General features: G+C 48.7%; 1 protein-coding gene across 12 annotated transcripts in view; it reads left to right on the top strand.

Moving 5' to 3' along the window:
* MYT1 (myelin transcription factor 1) overlaps positions 1-22,064 on the top strand; it is a 183,901-nt gene that overhangs the window by 149,482 nt on the left and 12,355 nt on the right. For all 12 annotated transcript variants that reach the window (XM_077335862.1, XM_077335859.1, XM_077335867.1 and 9 more), the window contains 3 exons: positions 241-303; positions 7,736-7,819; positions 20,015-20,236. In XM_077335862.1, coding sequence (XP_077191977.1) covers positions 241-303; positions 7,736-7,819; positions 20,015-20,236 — 369 coding nt within the window. The remainder of the gene's footprint in view (positions 1-240; positions 304-7,735; positions 7,820-20,014; positions 20,237-22,064) is intronic.

Raw genomic sequence — 22,064 nt, 5'->3', positions numbered from 1 at the left:
GGAGTGGGGAATCAAACCCGGTTCTCCAGAATAGAGACCCCCCCACTCTTAACCCAACACACCATGCCGACTCTGCAATCTGATTTACCCTCACGTCGCCAGCAGGAAGATACCGAATCTGAACGAGCAAAGCCACGTTGACGTCCGTTGGGTCCCCCTGGGAGCAGATTTGTGTACACATGGAAGTAATTTTGTTAGGCCTAAAATTCACCTCTTCTTCTCCCTCTGGTTTTGTCTCAGGTGCCCAACGCCCGGCTGTGATGGCTCCGGCCACATAACAGGAAATTATGCATCGCATAGGAGGTAAGCGGGACGGGGGACAGGGATAAGAGGAGCTGGCTGATGTTTTTGGGGGGAGAGAATGAGGCCTCAGGATATGTGAAACGCCTCTAGGGCAGGGGTGGCCAAACTGTGGGTCTGCAGAGGTCCATGGACTACAATTCCCATGAGCCCCTGCCAGCAGGGGCTCATGGGAATTGTAGTCCATGGACCTCTGGAGACCCACAGTTTGGCCACTCCTGCTCTAGGGTCAGAGAAGGGAATCTGGGGGATTTCATCGGCTAGGGTTAAAATTAGCCCTTACCTGGATAGCCCAGGCTGGCCCAATCTGATGGAAAGCTAAACAGGATCAGGCCAGGTTGGTACAGCAAGGAAATCCAGGATCATGGCTCAGGCAGGCAATGGCAAAACCCTCCCTGGACATTTCGTGCCTTGAAAAACCCACAGGGTCACCATAAGTCATGGGAGGTTAAAATTGGGGGTGTGGAATATACACTATAGCCTAATCTCACCGGCTCTTGAGAGTGAGTGAGGGTTGGTGCTTGGAGGAGAGACCACCAAGGAAGACTCTGCAGAGGAAGGCCATGGCCACCCGCATCCGCTTCTTGCCGACGGTTACTTACTAAAACCAGATGTCAATAGAAAACTCTCGCTGCGTCCAACTTGGAGCGGTCAAAAGCGGGTGGAGGCCCCAGATGCATTCCTCCCCCCTCACTCTGCTGCTCAGGATCTGGTGGAGTGGGAGAGCTCCACCTGGGACTCCGGAGAGCAGCTGCCAGCCAGACTAGGCAATACTGGCTTTAGAATCCTAAAGTCCTAGAGTGGGAAGGGGCCATTCAGGCCGTCTAGTCCAACTCCCTGTAACCTGCCCCAAGATGGCGGGGCCAAGAGGGGCAGGCTAGAAATATAATTTTATAAAATAAAACAAATAAATATGAATACAGGATCAGCCTCAAGCATCCAGGAGAAGGATCTGTCTGGCCACTACTCAAAGACCGCTAGTGAGGGGGAGCTCCCCACCTCCTTACGCAGCCCCCTGCCTAAGGAGTATGAACAATTTCCCCTAATGTCTAGCAGCTATCATTCTACACATGGTTTAAACCCATTCATCTGGGTCCTCTCCTCTGCTGCCAACATGAACCCCTCCCTGCCCTCCTCCTTTCAGATGCTTCAAGAAAGCCATCCTGTCCCCTCTCAGCCTCCTCTTCTCCAGGCTGGACATTCCCAAATTCCTCAGCCTTTTATCATGGAGCTTGGTCTCCAGGCCCCAAATCATGATAAGTCTTTGTCTAGCCGCTGCTTGAAGATGGCCAGTGAGGGGCCATCTCCTTAAGTAGCCCATTCCACTGCTGAACTTCTCTGACTGCAATTTTTCCTGATATCTAGCTGGTAGCATTCTACACGTAGTTTGAACCCTTTTTTTTTTTTTGCCAGACTAATGGTCTGTCGAAGGCAGGGATACATAACATGCAGTTTTTAACTGTAGCGATGGAAGTTTCCCGTGCTCCCTCTCTGACCCAATAAGACTACCCGCTAAATGAGTCCATATAATATTTTCACCGTCTTTTCTCTACATGGCCCACCTTTGGCCCTTGGGGTGTGCGGGAATGTTCCACCACGTCACAGCCAATCAACAATGACCCCGTAGGGCAGGGGTTCTCAACCTTCCTGATGCCACGACCCTTTAATACCGTTCTTCATGTTGTGGTGACCCCCAACTCTAAAATTATGCAAGGGTTCTTTCCCAGAAATTAAACCAAAACTGACCAATGGCGTGAAGATCCATTGTTCATGACTGTATCAAAATTGGCTTTTTCCCGGGGTTTCTCAGTTCAGTTCTGCCTCTTGTCCCACCATGCCGATCTCGCTCTTTTCCGCTGCTCCAGACGGACGGACGCTCTATCTCGATCTACCCCGCAAGGCTGTTGTGGGGATGGCTCCCACCTAGCCGAGCTGCTTGCTCTGCTGCAGGCCTTGTGAAAGGGTTGTTCGACCCCCAAAGGGGTCCCGACCGCCAGGTTGAGAACCATTGTTGTAGGGCAGGGGTAGTCAAACTGCGGCCCTCCAGATGTCCATGGACTACAATTCCCAGGAGCCCCCTGCCAGCGAATGCTGGCAGGGGGCTCCTGGGAATTGTAGTTCATGGACATCTGGAGGGCCGCAGTTTGACTACCCGTGTTGTAGGGTTTTCAAGACAGGGGTTGTTTGCGATGGCTTGCCTCTGTGTAGCAACCCTGGAATTTCTTGGGGGTCGCCCACAATACTAGCTTTCTTGGGTGCTGAGATCTGATAGGATTTGTCTCGCCTGGAGAGGCCAGTTGCTAAAAGGTTCTGAGAAACAGATCCAGTTTTCTCAGAGAGGTCCTTGCATTCCACCCCCAACTCCAAAGGGATTTCTGCTTCACCGCCACGGTACTACAATGGAGAAATCGCTAAGTGTTCACAAACTCTACGAAGAAGCACGCTTTCATCTCGTTAATCTGATTTCTTCCTTTAAAAAGTTTCCGGAATCAGATTAGAAGCTCTTTCCTCAGCAGAATGGAAGACAAAAAGGGTCAGATTTTTAGCTGACGCAAAAATTCCTGTTAATAACATCACCTATTTATGACTCCTATTATCTTTTTCCGAACATTAATGGGGAACTCGGCGGTCTCCCGTTCGAACGCCTCCATTAGCGGCAGCCGTCTGCTCACGAGTATCTTCTTATCTCGTGGCGCTTAATTGCTCTCCATTTTCCCCTCAAAATGAACTGGCTTTCTCCCTCTCTTCCCCCCCCCCCCGCCTTCCTTTCTTTCTTCCCAGTTTCTGCTGCCACTTTCCACCTTTCTTAACAAGAATGGTATGATTAAAATCAAAATACTGGCATGGAAATCAAGGGGCAAAATTGCTCCTTTTGGAGTGTTGGGAAATAGAATGTTCAAGTTGAGGGGAGAAACATTTGGCTGAAAATGAACGGAAAGAACATGAGGAGGGAAGACTATTTTCCACTCAGGCACAGGCTCAGGAGGGGGAGGAAAAAGGGAATCTCAGCCTTGGAAGAAGAAGAGTTGGTTCTTCTATGCCGCTTTTCTCTACCCGAAGGAGTCTCAAAGCGGCTTACATTCGCCTTCCCTTTCCTCTCCCCACAACAGACACCCTGTGAGGGAGGGGAGGCTGAGAGAGCCCTGAGATTAATGAAGAAGAAGAGGAAAAGGAAGAAGAAAAGGAAGAAGAAGAAGAAGAGTTGGTTCTTATATGCTGCTTTTCTCTACCCGAATGAGTCTCAAAGGGGCTTACAGTCGCCTTCCCTTTCCTCTCCCCACAACAGACACCCTCTGAGGGAGGGGAGGCTGAGAGAGCCCTGATATTACTGAACAAGAAGAAGAAGAGTTGGTTCTTATATGCCGCTTTTCTCTACCCGAAGGAGTCTCAAAACAGCTTACATTCGCCTTCCCTTTCCTCTCCCCACAACAGACACCCTGTGAGGTGGGTGAGGCTGAGAGAGCCCTGATATTACTGAGGAAGAAGAAGAGTTTGTTCTTATATGTCGCTTTTCTCTACCCAAAGGTGTGTCAAAGTGGCTTACAGTTGCCTTTCCTTTCCTCTCCCCACAACAGACACCCTGTGAGGGAGGGGAGGCTGAGAGAGCCCTGATATTACTGAAGAAGAATTGATTCTTATATGCTGCTTTTCTGTAACCAAAAGAGTGTCAAAGTGGCTTACAATTGCCTTCCCAAACCCTATCCTCCATCTTCAGATCTTGAGGAATTTTCAGGGTTGGAGCTGGCAGCATTACATAGAATCATGGAATTGAAAGAGACCTCCAGGGTCATCTAGTCCAACCCCCTGCACAATGCGGGAACTCACAACCACCTGCCCACCCACGGTGACCGCGGTCTCATTATAAGAGAAAGAAATCATTCACCAGTTGGAGCAGCAACCCCCTAAAGCTCTTTTGCTAACATTTGCTGTCCCTGGAGCAGTGTTATGAGGCTTCAGGTAGGTCAGAGGTAGTCAACCTGTGCTCCTCTAGATGTCCATGGACTACAAGTCCCATGAGCCCCTGCCAGCAATTTCTGGCAGGGGCTCATGGGAATTGTAGTCCATGGACATTGGGAGGACCGCAGGTTGACTAACCCTGAGGTAGATGGTGAGTCTAGAACAGACTTTCTCAACCAGGATGTCATGAACCCCTGAAGTTTCTTGACATCCCCGGAAGTGTTTCCTGATTGGGTGGGTGTTAATTAATTTTTAAAAATACATTTAAAAATAGTTTAAATTAATTAATTAACTCCCAGGGATGTAAAGAAATATATGGTGACGTCGACGCCCCTCCCCATGGCCAATGATTGTCCTGGAGAGGGTGAACGTGTCCACAGGTCTGCTTCCCAACCATATTCTGCATGACTATGCCGCTAATGGGGTTTCTCCATGATCAAAAAGTGGAGAAAGGCTGGTCTAGATCAAACCAAGGCTGACCTCCCTCTAGAACAGGGGTAGTCAAACTGCAGCCCTCCAGATGTCCATGGACTACAATTCCCATGAGCTCCTGTCATGGTATGTCACCCTAGGACTTCTATTGCTTCTATACTCTATGGCAGGGGTAGACAACCTATGGTCCTCCAGATGTCCATGGACTACAATTCCTTGGACATCTGGAGGGCCACAGTTTGACTACCCCTGCTCTAGAAGGTAAAATGACTCTTGTCTAGAAGGTAAAATGACTCTGAGGCTCTTGTGCTTTGAACCCATTGTGAGAAGACAGTCATACTAGAGAAAAGACAATCAGACTAGAGAATGTTCAAAGTATCAGGAGTAGAAGAAGACCCACGGTGAGATGGACAGACTCCATCAAGGGAGCCAAGGCTCTCCATTTGTAAGACCCAAGCAAGGCTGGTAATGCTAGGACTTTTTGGAGGACATTCATCCATAGGGACATAATAAGTCAGAAGTTACTTGACTACACTTAACACTTGACTACACTTAAGTTGGAATTTGAACTGTGGGTGAGATGGAACTCCCAAGGGTGCAGGGGTAGATGGATCCAGATCAGGGCATGTCTTCTTGCAAAACATGAATCTGAGAAGTAGAAGAATGGGTGGGAGAGCATGAAGGAGGGTCTGACCACAGACCACCAGTTAGTAATGCACAGCATTTCTAGTTATGAAGCACCGGATGGTACATGCATAGTAGATATAGCTGAGTCCTTACCGAGAGAGTGAGACAATCCCAGGATGTTAATTCAGTAAAAGCCAGGTACTGACATAGGGAGTCCTATGCAGGTGTTCATGAACTGTAGAAAATTGTACTGGGAGACCTATTTATTTATATGTTTCTTAAGAACATAAGCAGAGCTCTGGTGGATCAGATCAGTGGTCCATCTAGTCCAGCCACATGTCTCACACAGTGGCCAATAAGTTCCTATGGTCTTCCAGTTGGTGGCCAATTAGTTCCTCTGGAGGGCAGAGAGGCTCTTCATAAGAACATCAGAAGAGCTCTGCTGGATTAGACCAGTGGTCCATCTAGTTCAGCATCCTGTCTCACACAGGATGGGCCAACCAGTTCCTCTGGATGGCCAACAACAGGACAGAGAGGCTGAGACCTTCATAAGAACATCAGAAGAGCCCTGCTGGGTTAGACCAGTAGTCATCTAGTCCAGCTTCCTGTCTCACACAGTGGCCAATTAGTTCCTCTGGGGGTCCAACCATAGGGCATAGAGACTGAGGCCTTCACAAGAACATAAGAAGGGTCCTGCTGGATCAGACAAGCGGTCTGTCCAGTCCAACATCCTGTCTCATATAGTGGCCAACCTATTCCTTTGGCGATCCAACATCAGGGCTTAGAGTCTAAGCCCTTCCCCTGATGTTGCCTTCTGGTTCAGAGGGCCTGGAGAGAAAGACTGTAAGTTCTGCACTCCAGCTTGAGTCTTTGGTGCATCCATATACAACCTGCTGGTGCTGGCAGTGTTTTGGCTCGGTGTGCATTGGGAGACAAAAGCAGGTTCACTTGGGTGAATCAAGAACTAAATGAGCAGATGAGTCAATTGTTGTGATAGTTGTCGAAAGTGCCGTCAAGTTGCTGCCAACTTATGGTGACCCCCCCTAGGGTTGTCAAGGCAAAAGACAAATAGAGGTGATCTGCCATTGCCTGCCTCTGCACAGTGACTCTGCATTTCCATGGTGGTCTCCCATCCAAGTACTAATCCAGGGCTGATTCTGCACTTACTTTGTTTATTCCATTGTGGATCCTGCTGAATTCAGATCGATTTGAACTCAGGTCTTCCTCTATCCTCCCCTCCCATTGAAACAGAAAAGTGTTCTGCACATGATTAGGGAAACTAGTGGGGGGGGGAACCAAGTGCAGCAGGAGTCTCTATCTTTTCTTGAAGGGGGGGGGAGGATTGGAGACAGCAGAGGAGGGGGAATAAATCCAAGAGGAAAATCTCTGCTGAGAAAAGTTAGGGCTTCTGGAGCCTCTGCTGAGAGAAGTTCTGGCTTCCCTTTTAAGGGAAGCCTTGCCGCCTGGGAACGAGGAAGCCTTTGAACTGACACCCTGGCCAATCAGGGCTTTTCTACAGTGTTGGAGGCTCAAGGCAGCAAGTTAGTCCGGGACAAGCAAGGAGCTGCACCTCTACTCATGCCGATTTTTCAAATATCGAGGCTTATATCCACTCCAGGATATTGCGGGGGATCAATCCTGCTTGCTGCAGAGGGAAAATTTAAATCGCATTCAGTTTAGATGGCAGGGACTGAATCAACCTGGGATTGGAATAAAAGTTCTGTGCAGATTCAGCCCTTGCTGAGCTTTGGAGACTTGTTAAGATTATGCAAACCTTGGCCATCCAGATGTGGACCCAGTTCTTGCAATGGTCTTTATTTCTGCCACTGGTCCCTTCAGCATCCCTTTTCAAACTTTATCCTGCCCTGCATGTTTTTTTCTAATATAGATGATGGACGTTTTGGAGGTTATGAATTCATAGATTTGCCATAACTTGGAAAAGTCTCGATGCACAAATATTTGGGACAAGGGCCTGTTAGTGTGATGTCGTAGTTAACAGCAGCGGCTTCTAATCCGGCAAGCCGGATTTGATTCCCTCCTCTTCCACATGCAGTCAGCTGGGTGGTCTTTGGCTAGTCACAGTCCTGTTAGAGCAGTTCTCACAGAGCAGTTCTATCAGAGCTCTCTCGGCCTCACCTATCTCGCAGGGCGTCTGTTGTGGTGAGAGGAAAGCGAAGGCGATTGGAACCAACTTTGACACTCATTCAGGCAGTGAACAGTGGGGCGTAAAAACCAACTCTTCTCCTTTTATGTATTCCTGCAAGGCTGTTTCCTATACCCACATTTTGGGGACCAAAGCTAACCTATGCAACCAAATCACCAGAAAGGAAAACGCTGCTCAGCTGCAGGTCAGATGCTGCCAGATCTGCAAATAAGATGATTCCCATTTTCTTTCTTCTTCTTTTCCTTTGGAACGTAGTTTGTCAGGCTGCCCTCGTGCCAAGAAAAGCGGGATCAAGATCACCCCGACAAAGGATGACAAAGAGGACCCCGAGTTGATGAAGTAAGTGGGCTGAAATTCTGTAAACTGAGGTACGGCATACTTTTTTAGCTTTTGCTGTAGTTGTCAAAGAAAATGGGGATTTTGGGATACTGTTACCCGCCACGAGCCGCGAGGGAATGGCGGGGAATAAATCTAATAATAATAATCATAATAATAATAAAAACCAGAGTCCGGGAGCACCTTAAAGACCAACCCAAAATGTATTTATTTGTTTGTTCGCTTGTTTGTTTCTTAGATTTCTATACTACCCTCCCATAAGGCTCCCATCTATCCAATAAAGATTACAATAGGATGAGGACTCTGGAACCAATCAGAAAGCTAGAAATGGAAGCAAAGCATAAGCCATAGCATGACCCTCGAGATCAGCCTTTTTCAACCTTCTGACCACGGAGGAGCCCCCTGAAATAATTTTTCAGGATTCAAAGGGCCCTGGAAGTGACATCAGCTGGTCACACCTCCCTGCCATGCTGTCCAGAAGTCACACATCACGGAAGTGACATCACCCCCAGGCTGGCTAGAGGAGGGCTGCAGGGAGGAGAGACAGGAGGAGGTTTGTGGGAGTGGACATGCAGGCTCCGCCCACTCCCAGGCACAGAAACCAGGGCAGAGTCTGCACTTACTTTCTTTATTCCATTGTCAATCCTGTTGAATTCAGATCGCTTTGAACTCAGGTCTTCCTCTCCCCCCCCCCATTGAAACAGCAAAGTCTTCTGCACGTGGTTAGGGTAGTTCAGAAGGGGTGGGGGAGCCAAGCCTCTTTCTTTTCTTGAAGGGGGGGGGGAGAGGAGCCAAGCAGGGAGCCTCTTTATTTTCTTGGAGGGGGGGGGAGAGGATTGAAAAAGGCAGAGAAGGGAGAAAAAATCCAGGACCGACAGAAGTTGAGAGAAATTAGGGGCTTCTCCTTTAAGGCAAGCGTGTCACCTGACCAGGTGTAGCCTATCAGAGGTTCTCTACCACGGAGCTTTCTTTCCCAATCCGGATATTGAGGATTAAAAGCAGTCTAAGATATCTCACAATAAAGGTAGGGTCACTCCAGATCAATCCTTCTTGCTGCAGAAGGAAAATTAAAATGGCCCAAAATCCAAACGGAAATCGTATTCTGTGTAGAGGGCAGGGACTGAATCGATCTGGGGTTGGAATAAAAGCTCCGTGCAGTTTACACCCAGGAGAGAGCTCACTCATCCTTGGAGGGAAGGGGGGGAGGGCAATGGAAGAAGCCAATTCCCAAGCTTGTTGGTACAAGCAGAGACGACCCGTCAGCCGAAGGTTAATAAACAGAAAGGGGTCATTTATAAGATAGTTACCTTTATGGACCTTTGATCCTAATAGACCCAAATTATATGGCTCAAAATATAAAGTATAAGGTATACAAAACATAAGAATTAGGTAGTGGGTAGAAGAAAAAAAAACCAATTCAGAAATAAGTTTACCGAGGAAGTAAAATACGAAAACGAGGTTTTATACCTAGGAACTCGTTCTGAATAAAGCCTTTTGCCATCGCCAACTTGGAAAGTTCTTTCTGTTAATTCCCGAGCTTGGGGCTCAGTTCATTAAGACAGGAGGGAAAGGTCACGGAACCCCTCCAAAGCTCCCGAGGAAGCCTGGTTGGGGAACCCTGCATAGGATGCTACAAAATGTCATAGTAGGATCCTGGTTTCAGTAAACTAAAGACAGTAGCATAGACCGTCCCCAAGAGGTTATTTAAATGGCATTTTCAGACATCCAAAATAATCTACTTCAGCAACCGTTTGCAAGTGGATTTTGCCATTTCACACAGACCCCTGGGCAGGACCTGAGCAAGGCTGTTAATGATAGGATGCCTGGAGGTCGTCAGTTCACACAGTCACCCTAAATCGGCAGCAACGCGACCTGTATCTGGGTAGGATTTTCAAGGAGCCGACCCCAAACCTATTTCAGCGTCCTCTCCCCTCTGCCAAACTGGATGAAAAATAAAGACAGCCAGCGTGGTGTCGTGCTTAAGAGCGGCAGCTTCTAATCTGGAGAGCCTGGTTTGATTCCCTGCTCCTCCTCCGCATGCTGTAGGTGACCTTGGGCCATTCACTTCTTGTAGAGCTGTTCTCATACGGCAGTTCTGTCAGGGCTCTCTCAGCCTTACCCCACCTCGCAGGGTGTTGTGGGGAGAGGAAGGGAAGGCGATCGTAAGCTGCTTTGAAACTCGTTCAGGAAGTGAAAAAATGGGGTAGAAAAATCAGTTCTTCTGGTGAACCCCTAGTAGGCTGGTTTACCATTGCTGGCCTCTGTATCGTGGCCCTGGATTTCTCGGGTGGTCTCCCACGCTGATGAGATTGGCCTAGCCTGGGCCCTCCGGGGTCACGGTTCTAATGACGACACTGATCTTTGGAGTATTACGTTTCAAATTGCCTCGCCCTCTGCAGAGGCCACCCCCTTTCTTCGGGATCGTCACAGGGGCCCCTTTGTTGAGCTTTTATGATATGCAGATGCGTTTAAATTTAATTGGCTAATTAATCAGCTAAATGTCAGACAGCAAATTGATTAAAACATCTTTATTTGATTGGCAGCCTTAATTTCCATGGATGCTTTACGGTAAATAACTGTAGTTTCGGGCTCTAGTTTTCTGCTTCCCCGGAGGCCAGGCAATAATCAGCCTCCCTTTTGACGCCGTCTTGCAGAATCAGGACAGAATGGAGCGTTAGGGGATGGCGGACGGGTCTCTCCTCTTGACATCCTTCAGTGAGAAGATGGAGGCTTGGTGGCACAAAGGGGAATTAAGGATGAGCCTGTTCAGATGTATTATTTACTTTATTATACTATGGCCATAGCTTATGGGTCGGTTCACGTAGGAGAAGGCGGTCCTTATGTCAGTCCCAAGATGAATTTGTGAATGGAGGGGGCAACCCCGAGGTTGGTAATGCAGTGTGCCATAAATCTGTTCCTCATGGAGACATGGTAATGGCACTCCAGAACTCTGGGTGTAGTGGTTAGGAGTGTGGATTTCCCCCACAGGCAACCAGCTGGGTGACCTTGGGCTAGTCACAGCCCTGATAAAGCTGTTCTGACCGGGCAGGAATCTCAGGGCTCTCTCAGCCTCACCCACCTCACAGGGTGTCTGTTGTGGGGAGAGGAAAGGGAAGGCGACTGTAAGCCGCTTTGAGCCTCCTTTGGTAGAGAAAAGGGGCATATAAGAACCAACTCTTCTTCTTCTTCTTCAGTAATCTCAGGGCTCTCTCAGCCTCACCTCTCTCACAGGGTGTCTGTTGCGGGGAGAGGAAAGGGAAGGCGAATGTAGAGAAAAGCGGCATATAAGAACCAGCTCTTCTTCTTCAGTAATAAAAGGACCCTCTCAGCCTCCCCTCCCTCACAGGGTGTCTGTTGTGGGGAGAAGAAAGGGAAGGTGACTGGAAGCCGCTTTGAGACTCCTTTGGGTAGAGAAAAGCGGCATCTAAGAACCAACTCTTCTTCTTCTTCTTCTTCATCAATAATCTGAGGTCTCTCTCAGCCTCACCTTCCTCACAGGGGGTCTGTTGCGGGGAGAGGAAAGGGAAGGTGAATGTAAAGAAAAGCAGCATATAAGAACCAACTCCTTTTCTTCTTCTTTGTCGTTCATTTGTGGCTTTCCTTCTCTTTTACAAGAGAGAAAAGAGAAGAGTTGGAAATATATTTTTCAGCTTGAATTCTACTACACCTTTTTCCTCAGTAGATTCAGACAGCTAGTTCATATGTGGCTTTAGAGTTTGGTTTGCACAAAAAATAACCCCCAGTTTTTCAGTTTCGGGTTTACTGAGCCCCCCAAATATCAATATTTCTTGATATTCCTGAATCGGTATTTATATTCAGGAAATTCAAGAAAGACGAATTTTCCGGCTGGGGGCCTCCTGGATTGCCTGGTTCATAGAATCATAGAATCATAGAATCATAGAGTTGGAAGGGGCCATACAGGCCATAGAATCATAGAATCATAGAGTTAGAAGGGGCCATTCAGGCCATAGAATCATAGAATCATAGAGTTGGAAGGGGCCATACAGGCCATAGAATCACAGAATCATAGAGTTGGAAGGGGCCACACAGGCCATCTAGTCCAACCCCCTGCTCAACGCAGGATCAGCCCTAAGCATCCTAAAGCACCCAAGAAAAGTGTGTATCCAACCTTTGCTTGAAGACTGCCAGTGATTCATGCTGGGCAGCCCAGGAGTCCCCTTCCAAAGGGAGGGAAGTGAAAAGGGCCACTGGAAGGGCTTGCAGGCTTCTCAGCCTTGCAGCATGGCTAGTGAACCCACCCTCTGTACGGCTGGAGTGTCTGCAAGCCATTTGAGGGGTCCATTTTGCTTCCTTCTCTTTGGCAGGGAAGTGTGGCCAGCTGACATCACTTCCAGGGGTTCTTGAAGCCTGAAAATTCATTTCAAAGGTTCTTCCAGTCAAAAGGTTGAAAAAGGCTGGATCAGAGAATCTGTATTTGGTTTAGAATTACCTATACTTAAAAAGAAATACTAGTACACATCGATCTCTCTGTCTGACAAAGCCTGGCTTAGGTGGATGTTGAAGTTATGATCTCAACATTTCTGTTATGTACTGTGGTAAATCTTCCCCCTCGAAAGATAAACCCAGAGCTTGGGTGAAAAACTCAGTAGTTTATTTCAGAAGAGAACGGACGGCATCACAGGGCGTCCTGCGATGTTAATATAAACGCCTCCATGGAGTTCAAAGAAGCATTTCTCGAGACAACTCTCCTTCCCCAGCAATTCAAAAATCGAGTTCATGCAGAACAGTTCTTTGGTGTAGTGGTTAGGAGTGCGGACTTCTAATCTGGCATGCCGGGTTCGATTCTGCGCTCGATTCTGCGCTCCCCCACATGCAACCAGCTGGGTGACCTTGGGCTCGCCACGGCACTGATAAAGCTGTTCTGACCGAGCAGGAATCTCAGGGCTCTCTCAGCCTCACCCACCCCACAGGGTGTCTGTTGTGGGGAGAGGAATGGGAAGGTGACTGTAAGCCGCTTTGAGCCTCCTTCGGGTAGGGAAAAGGGGCATATAAGAACCAACTCTTCTTCTTCTTCTTCTTCTTCTTTTTCTTCAAAGGAAGATGAAGTTTACAGCTAGCACCTCTAGGCATGAAAAAATAGTCAAGACATCCTGAAATGCTGAGCATGGGAATAGGAGCATGGGAATAGGAATGGGGAGGGGGATGACCATAGGATTCCTCCATGGGCGGGGGGGGGGGATTCTGAGACTCCATGGGGAGTTCTGACATTCTGGTCAAGCAGGAGCCAGGGACTACCTGACAGTATCTGAAATCGCCCCACTCCCCAAGAGATAAGGACTGATGGACTCACATTCCAGCTGTATCTTGTGAGCTCTTTCCTTGCTACTCATGAAAGCTCCTCCCTTGCCACAAATCTTTTTAGTCTTCAAGGTGCTCCTGGACCCTTGCACTTTTCTACTGCTATGGACAAAACACAGCTACCCATTTCGATCTGTCTGTAGGTATGGAGCCAACCTTTACCCAACCTTTACCCAGTAAGGGTCTAGACCAGATGGACCCTGGACACGAAGCCTTCCCTTAGAGTTCGAGTTGTTCTTCTGGCTCAACATTTCCTCTCCTCCCATCTTCCACTTGTCTGGCTTTCCCCCGGATTTCCCGGCTTTTGCAGCCTTGCCTTAAGAGCAACGAAATCCGGCAGGCGCGGGTGCGGAAATTCTGCACGCCCAGGAGTCTGCTGCGAACAGCTAAGCCGTCAGCAATGCAAAGGTCTTTGTGAGAACCGGGTGACATTTGCAGCCATCTGCTCCGTGCTTTTTTTCTCTCCCATCCACAGGAAGGAGAGCGGTTGTGTTAAATGAGCTGTAGCACAATTAGCAAGAGTAAGCAGAGTTTATTAAAAATTGAGCAACCAGAGATTAAAAATGGGCGCGGGGAGGGAAAGAAAAGATCTTCAGTTCGGACTTTAGCGTTCTCAGTTGCTTGATGGGGCAAGCAGGGCCGGGCAGCATCGTCCGTAATACCGTGCCTCTGGCCGGGGGCGCTGAGAGCAATGTGCAAACGGAAGTGAAGCCGGTCATGCTGGCAACATTAAGTGCTGCTGTGTGCAGTTCATGGCCCATTAGAATGATTGGCGGGGCTGTTCGTTCTTTCCTCGGCCCGGGCATCCTCTGCCTTTCATTTCCCGAGGAGTAAAGAGGGATCGATGGTGCTCGTAGAGGTGTCCGCTTGTTTTCAGACTTGCTCATTTTTGGCTTAATAAATCCCCGGTGAGGCTGGGAGCAGAACCAAAGCGGAGCTTGCCAGATTAAAGGTGGGGAGGGAAGGGCGATACGGTGGGTGAGGGGAAAAGGCAGAGGAGCATCTGGCAACTCGGTGAGGAGCGAAGGTGGAATCTGGTGGGTCACTGAGGCTGCCAGGAATTACAACTGAGCGCCAAGCTGCAGAGATTTGTTCCCTTTGAGAAAATGGCTGCTTTGGGGGGCAAGCTATAAGGCAGGGTTGGCTCTCCAGATGTCCATGGACTACAGTGTGCTGGCGGGGGCTCATGGGAATTGTAGTCCATGGTTTGGCCAACCATGCTGTATGACATTCTGCTCATTGAGATCCCTCCCTTCTAAGAACCAGTTTGCTGTATTATTAGTACTACTAGAAATCAAGCCCATTTTAATCTGGAATAAAATGGGCGCTAGATGGGCACGGCCTCCTGCCCCTGACTCCCAAAGGCTTCCACAGCTGTGGGGCCGCAGAAGTCTTTATCCTCCTCCCCCCTCCGGCCGGCATAAGGGTACAGTGGGGCCGGGGCTGGGGGGAAGCGGCCTACCTGTCTTGATGGGCGGCAGCGGGGCGGTCACGGCGGTAGCGGCTCAGGTGGGGGTGGCGGCGGCAGCGGCGGCGGCGGCTCGCTGGCGGTGGCGGTGGCCATTTTGGGCGGCTGGCTCGCTGGCAGCGGCGGCGGCTGGCTGGTAGGCTGCAGAGGCGTCCATTTTCGGCGGCGGCTGGGTGGCAGGCGGCGGCGGCGGGGGCTGGCTGGCGGCGGCCGCGGCCATTTTCGGCCATTTTCGGCGGCGGCTGGCCGGCGGCGGCTGCTGGCCGGCGGCAGCTGCTGGCTGTCGGCGGCGGCCATTTTCGGCGGCGGCTGGCTGTCGGCGGCGGCGGCGGCTGGCTGTCGGCGGCGGCGGCCATTTTGAGAGGTCCGTTGCTGGCGGGTGCTCCCTTGCCGGCGGCCTGACGGCTCGGGAGGCGCTTTGCGCCTCCCGAGCCGTCAGGCCGCCGGGCAGGGAGCACCCGCCAGCCGCGCTAAGCGCGGCTGGCGGGTGCTCCCTTGCAAGTGAAGCAGGGAATGGGGAGCCGTGCTTCGCGCGGCTCCCCATTGTCTGTTTGGGCCGGGATGGACACTTGGAGGGGCCAATCAGGAGCCGCTTCGCGGCTCCTGATTGGCCCCTCCGAGTTTTTATCCCGGACCGGTCCCGCCCTAACTCCTCCCCACTACCCCTTACTCCTTTATACAGTCCGTGGCACCCGTGGCGCCACGGGCTGTTTACAGATTAGTGGAGCCTCTTTTGGCGCAGGGTGATAAGGCAGGTGATATGTTGTCTGAAGCTCTGCCCATGAGGCTGGGAGTTCAATCCCAGCAGCCGGCTCAAGGTTGACTCAGCCTTCCATCCTTCCGAGGTCGGTAAAATGAGCTTGCTGGGGGGTAAACGGTAATGACTGGGGAAGGCACTGGCAAACCACCCCGTATTGAGTCTGCCAAGAAAACGCTGGAGGGTGTCACCCCAAGGGTCAGACAGGACTCGGTGCTTGCACAGGGGATACCTTTACCTTTTTAGTATTATTAGTATTATTATTAATTGGATTTGCATACCAGCCTCCCGAGTTCTGACGGCTCAGGGCGATGTAGTGGTTAAGAGAGGCGGTCTCTAATCTGGAGAGCCAGGTTTGATTCTCCTCTTCCACATAAAGCCAGCTGGGTGACCTCGGGCCAGTCCCAGTTCTCTCACTCAGCCCCACCCATGCTCTGTCTTGAATTCAAAAAGAGTTGAAATGTCTGGAAGGAAGGAATCATGGAATCATAGAATAACAGAGTTGGAAGGGACCTCCAGGGTCATCTAGTCCAACCCCCTGCACCATGCAGGACACTCACATCCTAATCGCTCATCCATTGTCACCTGCCACCCCCTTACCTGTTGGGCATGGAATTGGGGTCACTGTGGATGGGCAGGTGAATGTGAATTCCCTGCATTCTGCAGGGGATTGGACTAGATGCCCCTTCCAACTCTATGATTTTGTGATTCAAAATACTAGAACTCAAGGGTATCCGATGAAGCCGATGGGCAGTAGGTTCAGGACAGACAAAAGGAAAGACAGCTTTACACAGAGAGCAATTAAAATGTGGAATTCGCTGCCACAGGATATAGTAATGGCTAAACAGGACTAAACAGCTATCAAAGGGGATTAAGTAGGTTCGTGGAGGAGAAGTCTATCACTGGCCACTAGCCATGAGGACTGAGGGGAAGTTCCACTATCAGAAGCACTCAATCTCTTGATAGGCCACAATGAGAAAGTGAGGACAAATGCTTTATTGAACTAAACTAAAATGGGCAAAGTATATAACCTGAGCTCTGTTGCCTCTTTCATAGAATCATAGAATAGAATCATAGAATGATGGAAGGGACCTCATGGGTCATCTAGTCCAACCCCCTGCACTTTCTAGTGGTGTATGTGGAAGATAGTTATGCCGAAAGTGTTTGTTCGCCATGTCTGGAATTTTTAATTGGAATTTTTTTTAATCACATTTTTACTGCTGTTAGCCACCCCAAGCCGCGTTCCAGGGGAGGAGTGGGATAAAAATCTAAATAAACGAATCAGTTAGCTTTTTGATGCAGCACACAAATGGTACAGAAGACATGAGCCACCTCCCCCCCCAAAAAAAAACAACAACAACCCACCAGTTTTCATAGGCCATATTCATGACAGGAGATTAAAAACCCTCTCCGATTCAGGTGAATTTCTTCCAGGCTGGATTGGCCAGGAATTTTGGGAGGGAGTTATCATCTGAGCATGGATTTGGGGTCATTGTGGGGTGGACAAGTAGTCGTGAGTTTCTTGCATTGTGCAGGGGGTTAGACTAGATGACCCTGGAGGTCCCTTCCAACTCTTAATGATTCTATGAATAGAGTTGCCAATTAAGGATGCCAGCCTCCAGGTGGGATTCCCCAATAATACAGCTCATCTCCAGACTACAGAGATCAGTTCCGCTGGAGAAAAATGGCCTTGTACCCCATTGCAGTCCCCGTCTCCCTCAAGCTCCTTCTCCAAACCTCCAGATGTTTCCCAACCAGAACCTGGTAGCCCTACCCACAGGGGAGACCTGAGCCCATTCCGCACACAATAGATAATGCACTTTCAATGCACTTCAGAAGTAGACTTTGCTGTTCCGCACAGGAAAATCCAGCTGCCAAAGCACATTCAAACTGCATTATCCTATGTGTGCGGAATGGGCCCTGGTAAGCCCACTTGCAAGTGAGGTCGGTAGATCTGCTTTTACAACTGATCCCCGGACCGCTGAGGTCCATTTCCCCCGGAGAAAACGGTTGCTTTGCAGGGCGGACTCCATGAACCACCCAGCCAAGACCCCTCCTCAACGTTGCCCTCTCCAGACTCCACCCCCCCCAAATCTCCCGTTATTTTCCCAACCGAGACCTGGAAACCCTGAAACAGACAGTACCCGAATCCACGGGGAAGCCTGCTTTCTCCCTCCATTGCCAAATTTCCCCGGTCCATTTTGTCTTCTCTAACAAGGTACACTCTCTGGAAGGTCCCCGCAGGTTTCCTTTGAAGAGGCTCGATAGTCATTCCGCCGCTCCGCCTGCGTGTGCCAGAAAGCCACTTGGCCTCAGTCCGAGATTTGCGCACTGCAACCGTCGAGAAGAAGCTAATATCCTCCCTGGTGCCTTGTTGCTCTTTTCTCATACCGCCTACATCGAGGACCTTGCTTTCCGCTGCAAATCTGCAGCCTCACCTGGATAATAAAGCCTCCCTCCCATCCGGGTAGCTCCACATCCCATCCTCTCCAAATGAGGACAATTCGGGAGGGCAAGGTTTCCGTCGACCGGCAGCTGCTCCCGCCTTTGCGGAAATAGCAACGCTAATTTTTTTATTTAAAAACAAAAAACAAAACACACGTACGCACGCACACCCACACACGACACCTCCCAAGCCAGCTGTTCACGACAATAAGGCGCTGGTTTATTTTGGACAATAAAAGTGTAATGAAAGTTAAATTAACAGTGTAAAATATGTAACGGCCGGGCCGTAAACGCTGCCTGCTAATCGCCGCCTCTCCTTCCTTCCTTCCCTCCCCGGGTCTCTCTCGTTTTTTTCCCCCCCTCCCGAGGTTTCCGTAATTTGCTTGTGATCGTATAAACAGCGACGCTGTTATGAATTTAGCGAGCCTCCCGCTGGCAGCGATATAATAAGTGAATTGTGCCACATTTGCAAATGATTAAAAACAGAATCAGCGTTTTTTTCAAATTATCTCGGGGGGGGGGGAGACGGCATCGCGGCGGCGAGGCCCTGGGCTGTCAGCTCCTCCGTGGTTCTTCTTTTACGGGATAAAATAAAAATGATGATGGGGACAATGAAATGGGGGAGGCAGATATTCAGGCAGGGCAATGATTTGCCAGTTGTTTGACAGCCCTAAGTGCTGCCTTTCGGGAAACGGTGGCTCCGCTGTTTAATATCTGCTCCTTTTTTCCTTTCCTTTTTTTTTTTATCAGTGACTGGTAACAAACTTCTGTGTTCATTTACGATGGATGGATGTTCAAACAAATGCAAACAGCAGCTGGGGTGGGGGGATATCGATTACCCTGACAAAATAGGACTGCCAAGGACAGATCTGAGAGGGGACATGATGGCCCTCTTTAAGTATTTGAAAGGGTGTCACTTGGAGGAGGGCAGGATGCTGTTTCTGCTGGCTGCAGAGGAAAGGACACGCAGTAATGGGTTTAAACTACAAGTACAATGATATAGGCTAGATATCAGGAAAAAGTTTTTCACAGTCAGAGTAGTTCAGCAGTGGAATAGGCTGCCTAAGGAGGTGGTGAGTTCCCCCTCACTGGCAGTCTTCAAGCAAAGGTTGGATACACACTTTTCTTGGATGCTTTAGGATGCTTTGGGCTGATCCTGCGTTGAGCAGGGGGTTGGACTAGATAGCCTGTATGGCCTCTTCCAACTCTATGATTCTGTGATTCTGTGATCTGTAAGGCAGGTTAGTTTGGGGAACCCTAGATTTAAGGAGGGCACAGGGGACTCTTTCTGTTTTAAGTATTTGAAAGGTTGTCACTTGGAGGAGGGTAGGGAAAGGCTCCTGTTGGCAGCAGAGGAGAGGGCCTACAGTAATTGGTTCTGGTTGAGGCCAGGTGGATGTCTTTGGGGCCTGGGATTACCAGATTGTTGGACTAGATAGACCGAATCACTATTCAGGGAGTATAGGCAAGCAGATGGTCCTTGAGGACCCTGACTACATAAGGCCTTGAAGGTATGCCATTAGGTGGTTTGCAGCTGGGGACACAAAAGTGATGTAATCACATCACATGATGTTCCAGGATTTCCCCGTAATCTCTATGGTAACAACCACAGAGTTCAAGAGCATTTCTACAGTGTTGTGCAGCACAGCAACTTCACTTCTTGGTTCCTACCTGCGAGCGATGATGTGGTATCACATGACACCATCACGTGTCCCCCCCCCCTTTCCTTCAAATGCTCTACTGAATTCCAGAGGAGGAGGAAACAGAGAAACACAGAGTATGTGTAACTGCTATGAACTTTTGCATGAAAAAGCCGTGGACTTCTGCATGAAAATCTTTTTTTCCCGAAAAATTACAATGGGTTTATCACATTGTTCAATTATTTAAATATAGCGTCACCGGTGTGCCATTAGTTTGCCAGAAGAGCAAAATTAAAAGAGACTCACAATCTAAAACTGGGCAATTGTAAAGGAGGGGCAGAAGCAGAGGGGGAAAGGTATCCAGCGACGAACAAGCAAAATTGTGTATTTTCAGGTTGTCTTTTGACCGGGGATGAAGACTGAAGGCTTAATCCCAAAATTCCATGTGAGATTTGAGGTCGACCATTTCATCATGTCTACGGTGTTCCACTACGGTTGCGTGAATTGGCTCTGGGCTTTCAGAGGCTGTGGCCTCTCTTGTTCCTAATCCCCTCTTTGTGCCTTCCTAGGTGCCCTGTCCCTGGCTGCGTCGGTCTGGGACACATAAGTGGGAAATACGCCTCTCATCGCAGTGCCTCGGGATGCCCCCTCGCCGCCAGGAGGCAGAAAGAAGGGTCTCTCAATGGCTCGTCCTTTTCATGGAAGTCACTAAAGAATGAGGGGGCCACCTGTCCGACCCCAGGTTGTGATGGCTCAGGTCATGCCAATGGAAGCTTCCTCACTCACAGGAGGTATGCTGCCTTACAGCACTGCTAGCCAGGGTGAGATCAAGGCCACAAAATTGTTCTTTGGTTTCAAGGCCACAAAATTGTTCTCCAACCACCTGGAGCCCATGGGACCAAGCCGAAACCTTCCGGATCTTCTAGTGCAGGCCTCCTGTTTGGGTAAAGGGGTAACAGAAGGGAGGTGGGAAGCTTTCCGGAGTTGACCTGGATCCAATCAAGGAGGCCCTATTGATCCCTGAAGTCTAGAGAAAGTCTGAAGTCTGACTCATGTGCGGGGTTGTTATTATTGTATGTTCAATTTTTTTACTGCCCTCCCAAAAGGCTCAGGGAGGTAAACATCATGATCAAATACAAAATAAAAAAAAAATTGTAGTCCATATTAAAAACTTATAGTCATTAAAGTTTAACCTACATTATACACAATGGTTAAAAAATTTAAAACCATAATTAGCAGCTGTCTGATTTTTAATTCCGTCTTTGGAGATTTTTAAGCAGAGGCTGGTCTGTGAAGGTTCAAGGGGATGGCAGGTGATAGTGGGTGAGCGAGAGGGTTGGGAGTGTCCTGCATAGTGCAGGGGGTTGGACTAGATGACCCATGAGGTCCCTTCCAACTCTATGATTCTAGGATTCTATGCTTTTAAAGTACAGCTTCCATCCCTCTATTTTTCATTAATTTTGGAGTAATTGCCAAGCAGCGTCAGGCTTTTAAAACTATGAGTTAACCAGCATAAACACATACATTCCATTAGAATATAATTAAGCCTACATTCGGCTATACTTATAAACTAAACTAATATCAAAATACATCACCTCACTCCAAGTCAAAGTATATCATGGTCAGCTGGCTCCTATTATGATGATGATTATTTAGATTTAGATTTAGATTTAGATTAAGATTAAGATTTAGATTTAGATTTAGATTTAGATTTAGATTTAGATTTAGATTTAGATTTAGATTTAGATTTAGATTTAGATTTAGGTTTATTACCCGCGACTCTCAGCAAAGTCGTCTCCCCATTTGTATGGGGATCCAAGTCAGAAATGACAAGGTCCCCATTTTACCCAATTTATACAGGCAGCAATACACCTGGTGCGTTAAATTTCTACAGTCTTAAAGTCAAACCGCTACAAAACGCATGACAGTTCTAAATCTGTATTCAAGCCATGTGGTTGCAGCGATTCCATAGAATAGATATAAAAGTACACATTGCACCAGTTTCCTTTCTTTGGTTGCCTTGAGATGTAACTTGCTCAGTGACAAAAAACCAGAAGCTCCTCAGGTCTGTGTTTCATCTCCAAGCCCTCAATCGTGACCCACTGTATGGAGATGAAACACAGACTTGAAGATCTTCTGGGGGTTTTTTTGGCATTGAGCAAGAAAGGACATTGTTTGTTTGAGCATCTATTTATCGACACTTTACACCGGGGTAGTCAACCTGTGGTCCTCCAGATGTTCATGGGCTACAATTCCCATGAGCCCCTGCTAGCAAACGCATGAACATCTGGAGGACCACAGGTTGACTACCCCTGCTTTACACCACTTTACACCGCTCTCTTCTTTCTCCTTCGTTGTTAACATAAGGCCCTCCTGGTTTTGATTCTTCATCACCTTGATACAGTCCTGAACAATTCCATGGGTTATCTGCTAGGAATGCAGGTTTCAGGACCAAGATCTTTTCAGATTTATGTGACATTTGGTCTTTGATTAAAATCCTCATTTTGTAGCTGAATCTTTTACGGGGCAACCCGTGAGGGAATTTCTTCTCTCGTATTCAACTGTCATTTAAAAGAAAAAAAACAACTGTTCAAACACAAGCTTGTCCAAATGACAGTG

This window comes from Paroedura picta, chromosome 4 (assembly GCF_049243985.1).
Source record: "Paroedura picta isolate Pp20150507F chromosome 4, Ppicta_v3.0, whole genome shotgun sequence".
NCBI lineage: Eukaryota > Metazoa > Chordata > Lepidosauria > Squamata > Gekkonidae > Paroedura > Paroedura picta.
Note: the sequence above shows the minus strand (reverse complement) of the source record. Positions and strands in the feature narration are given on the sequence as shown.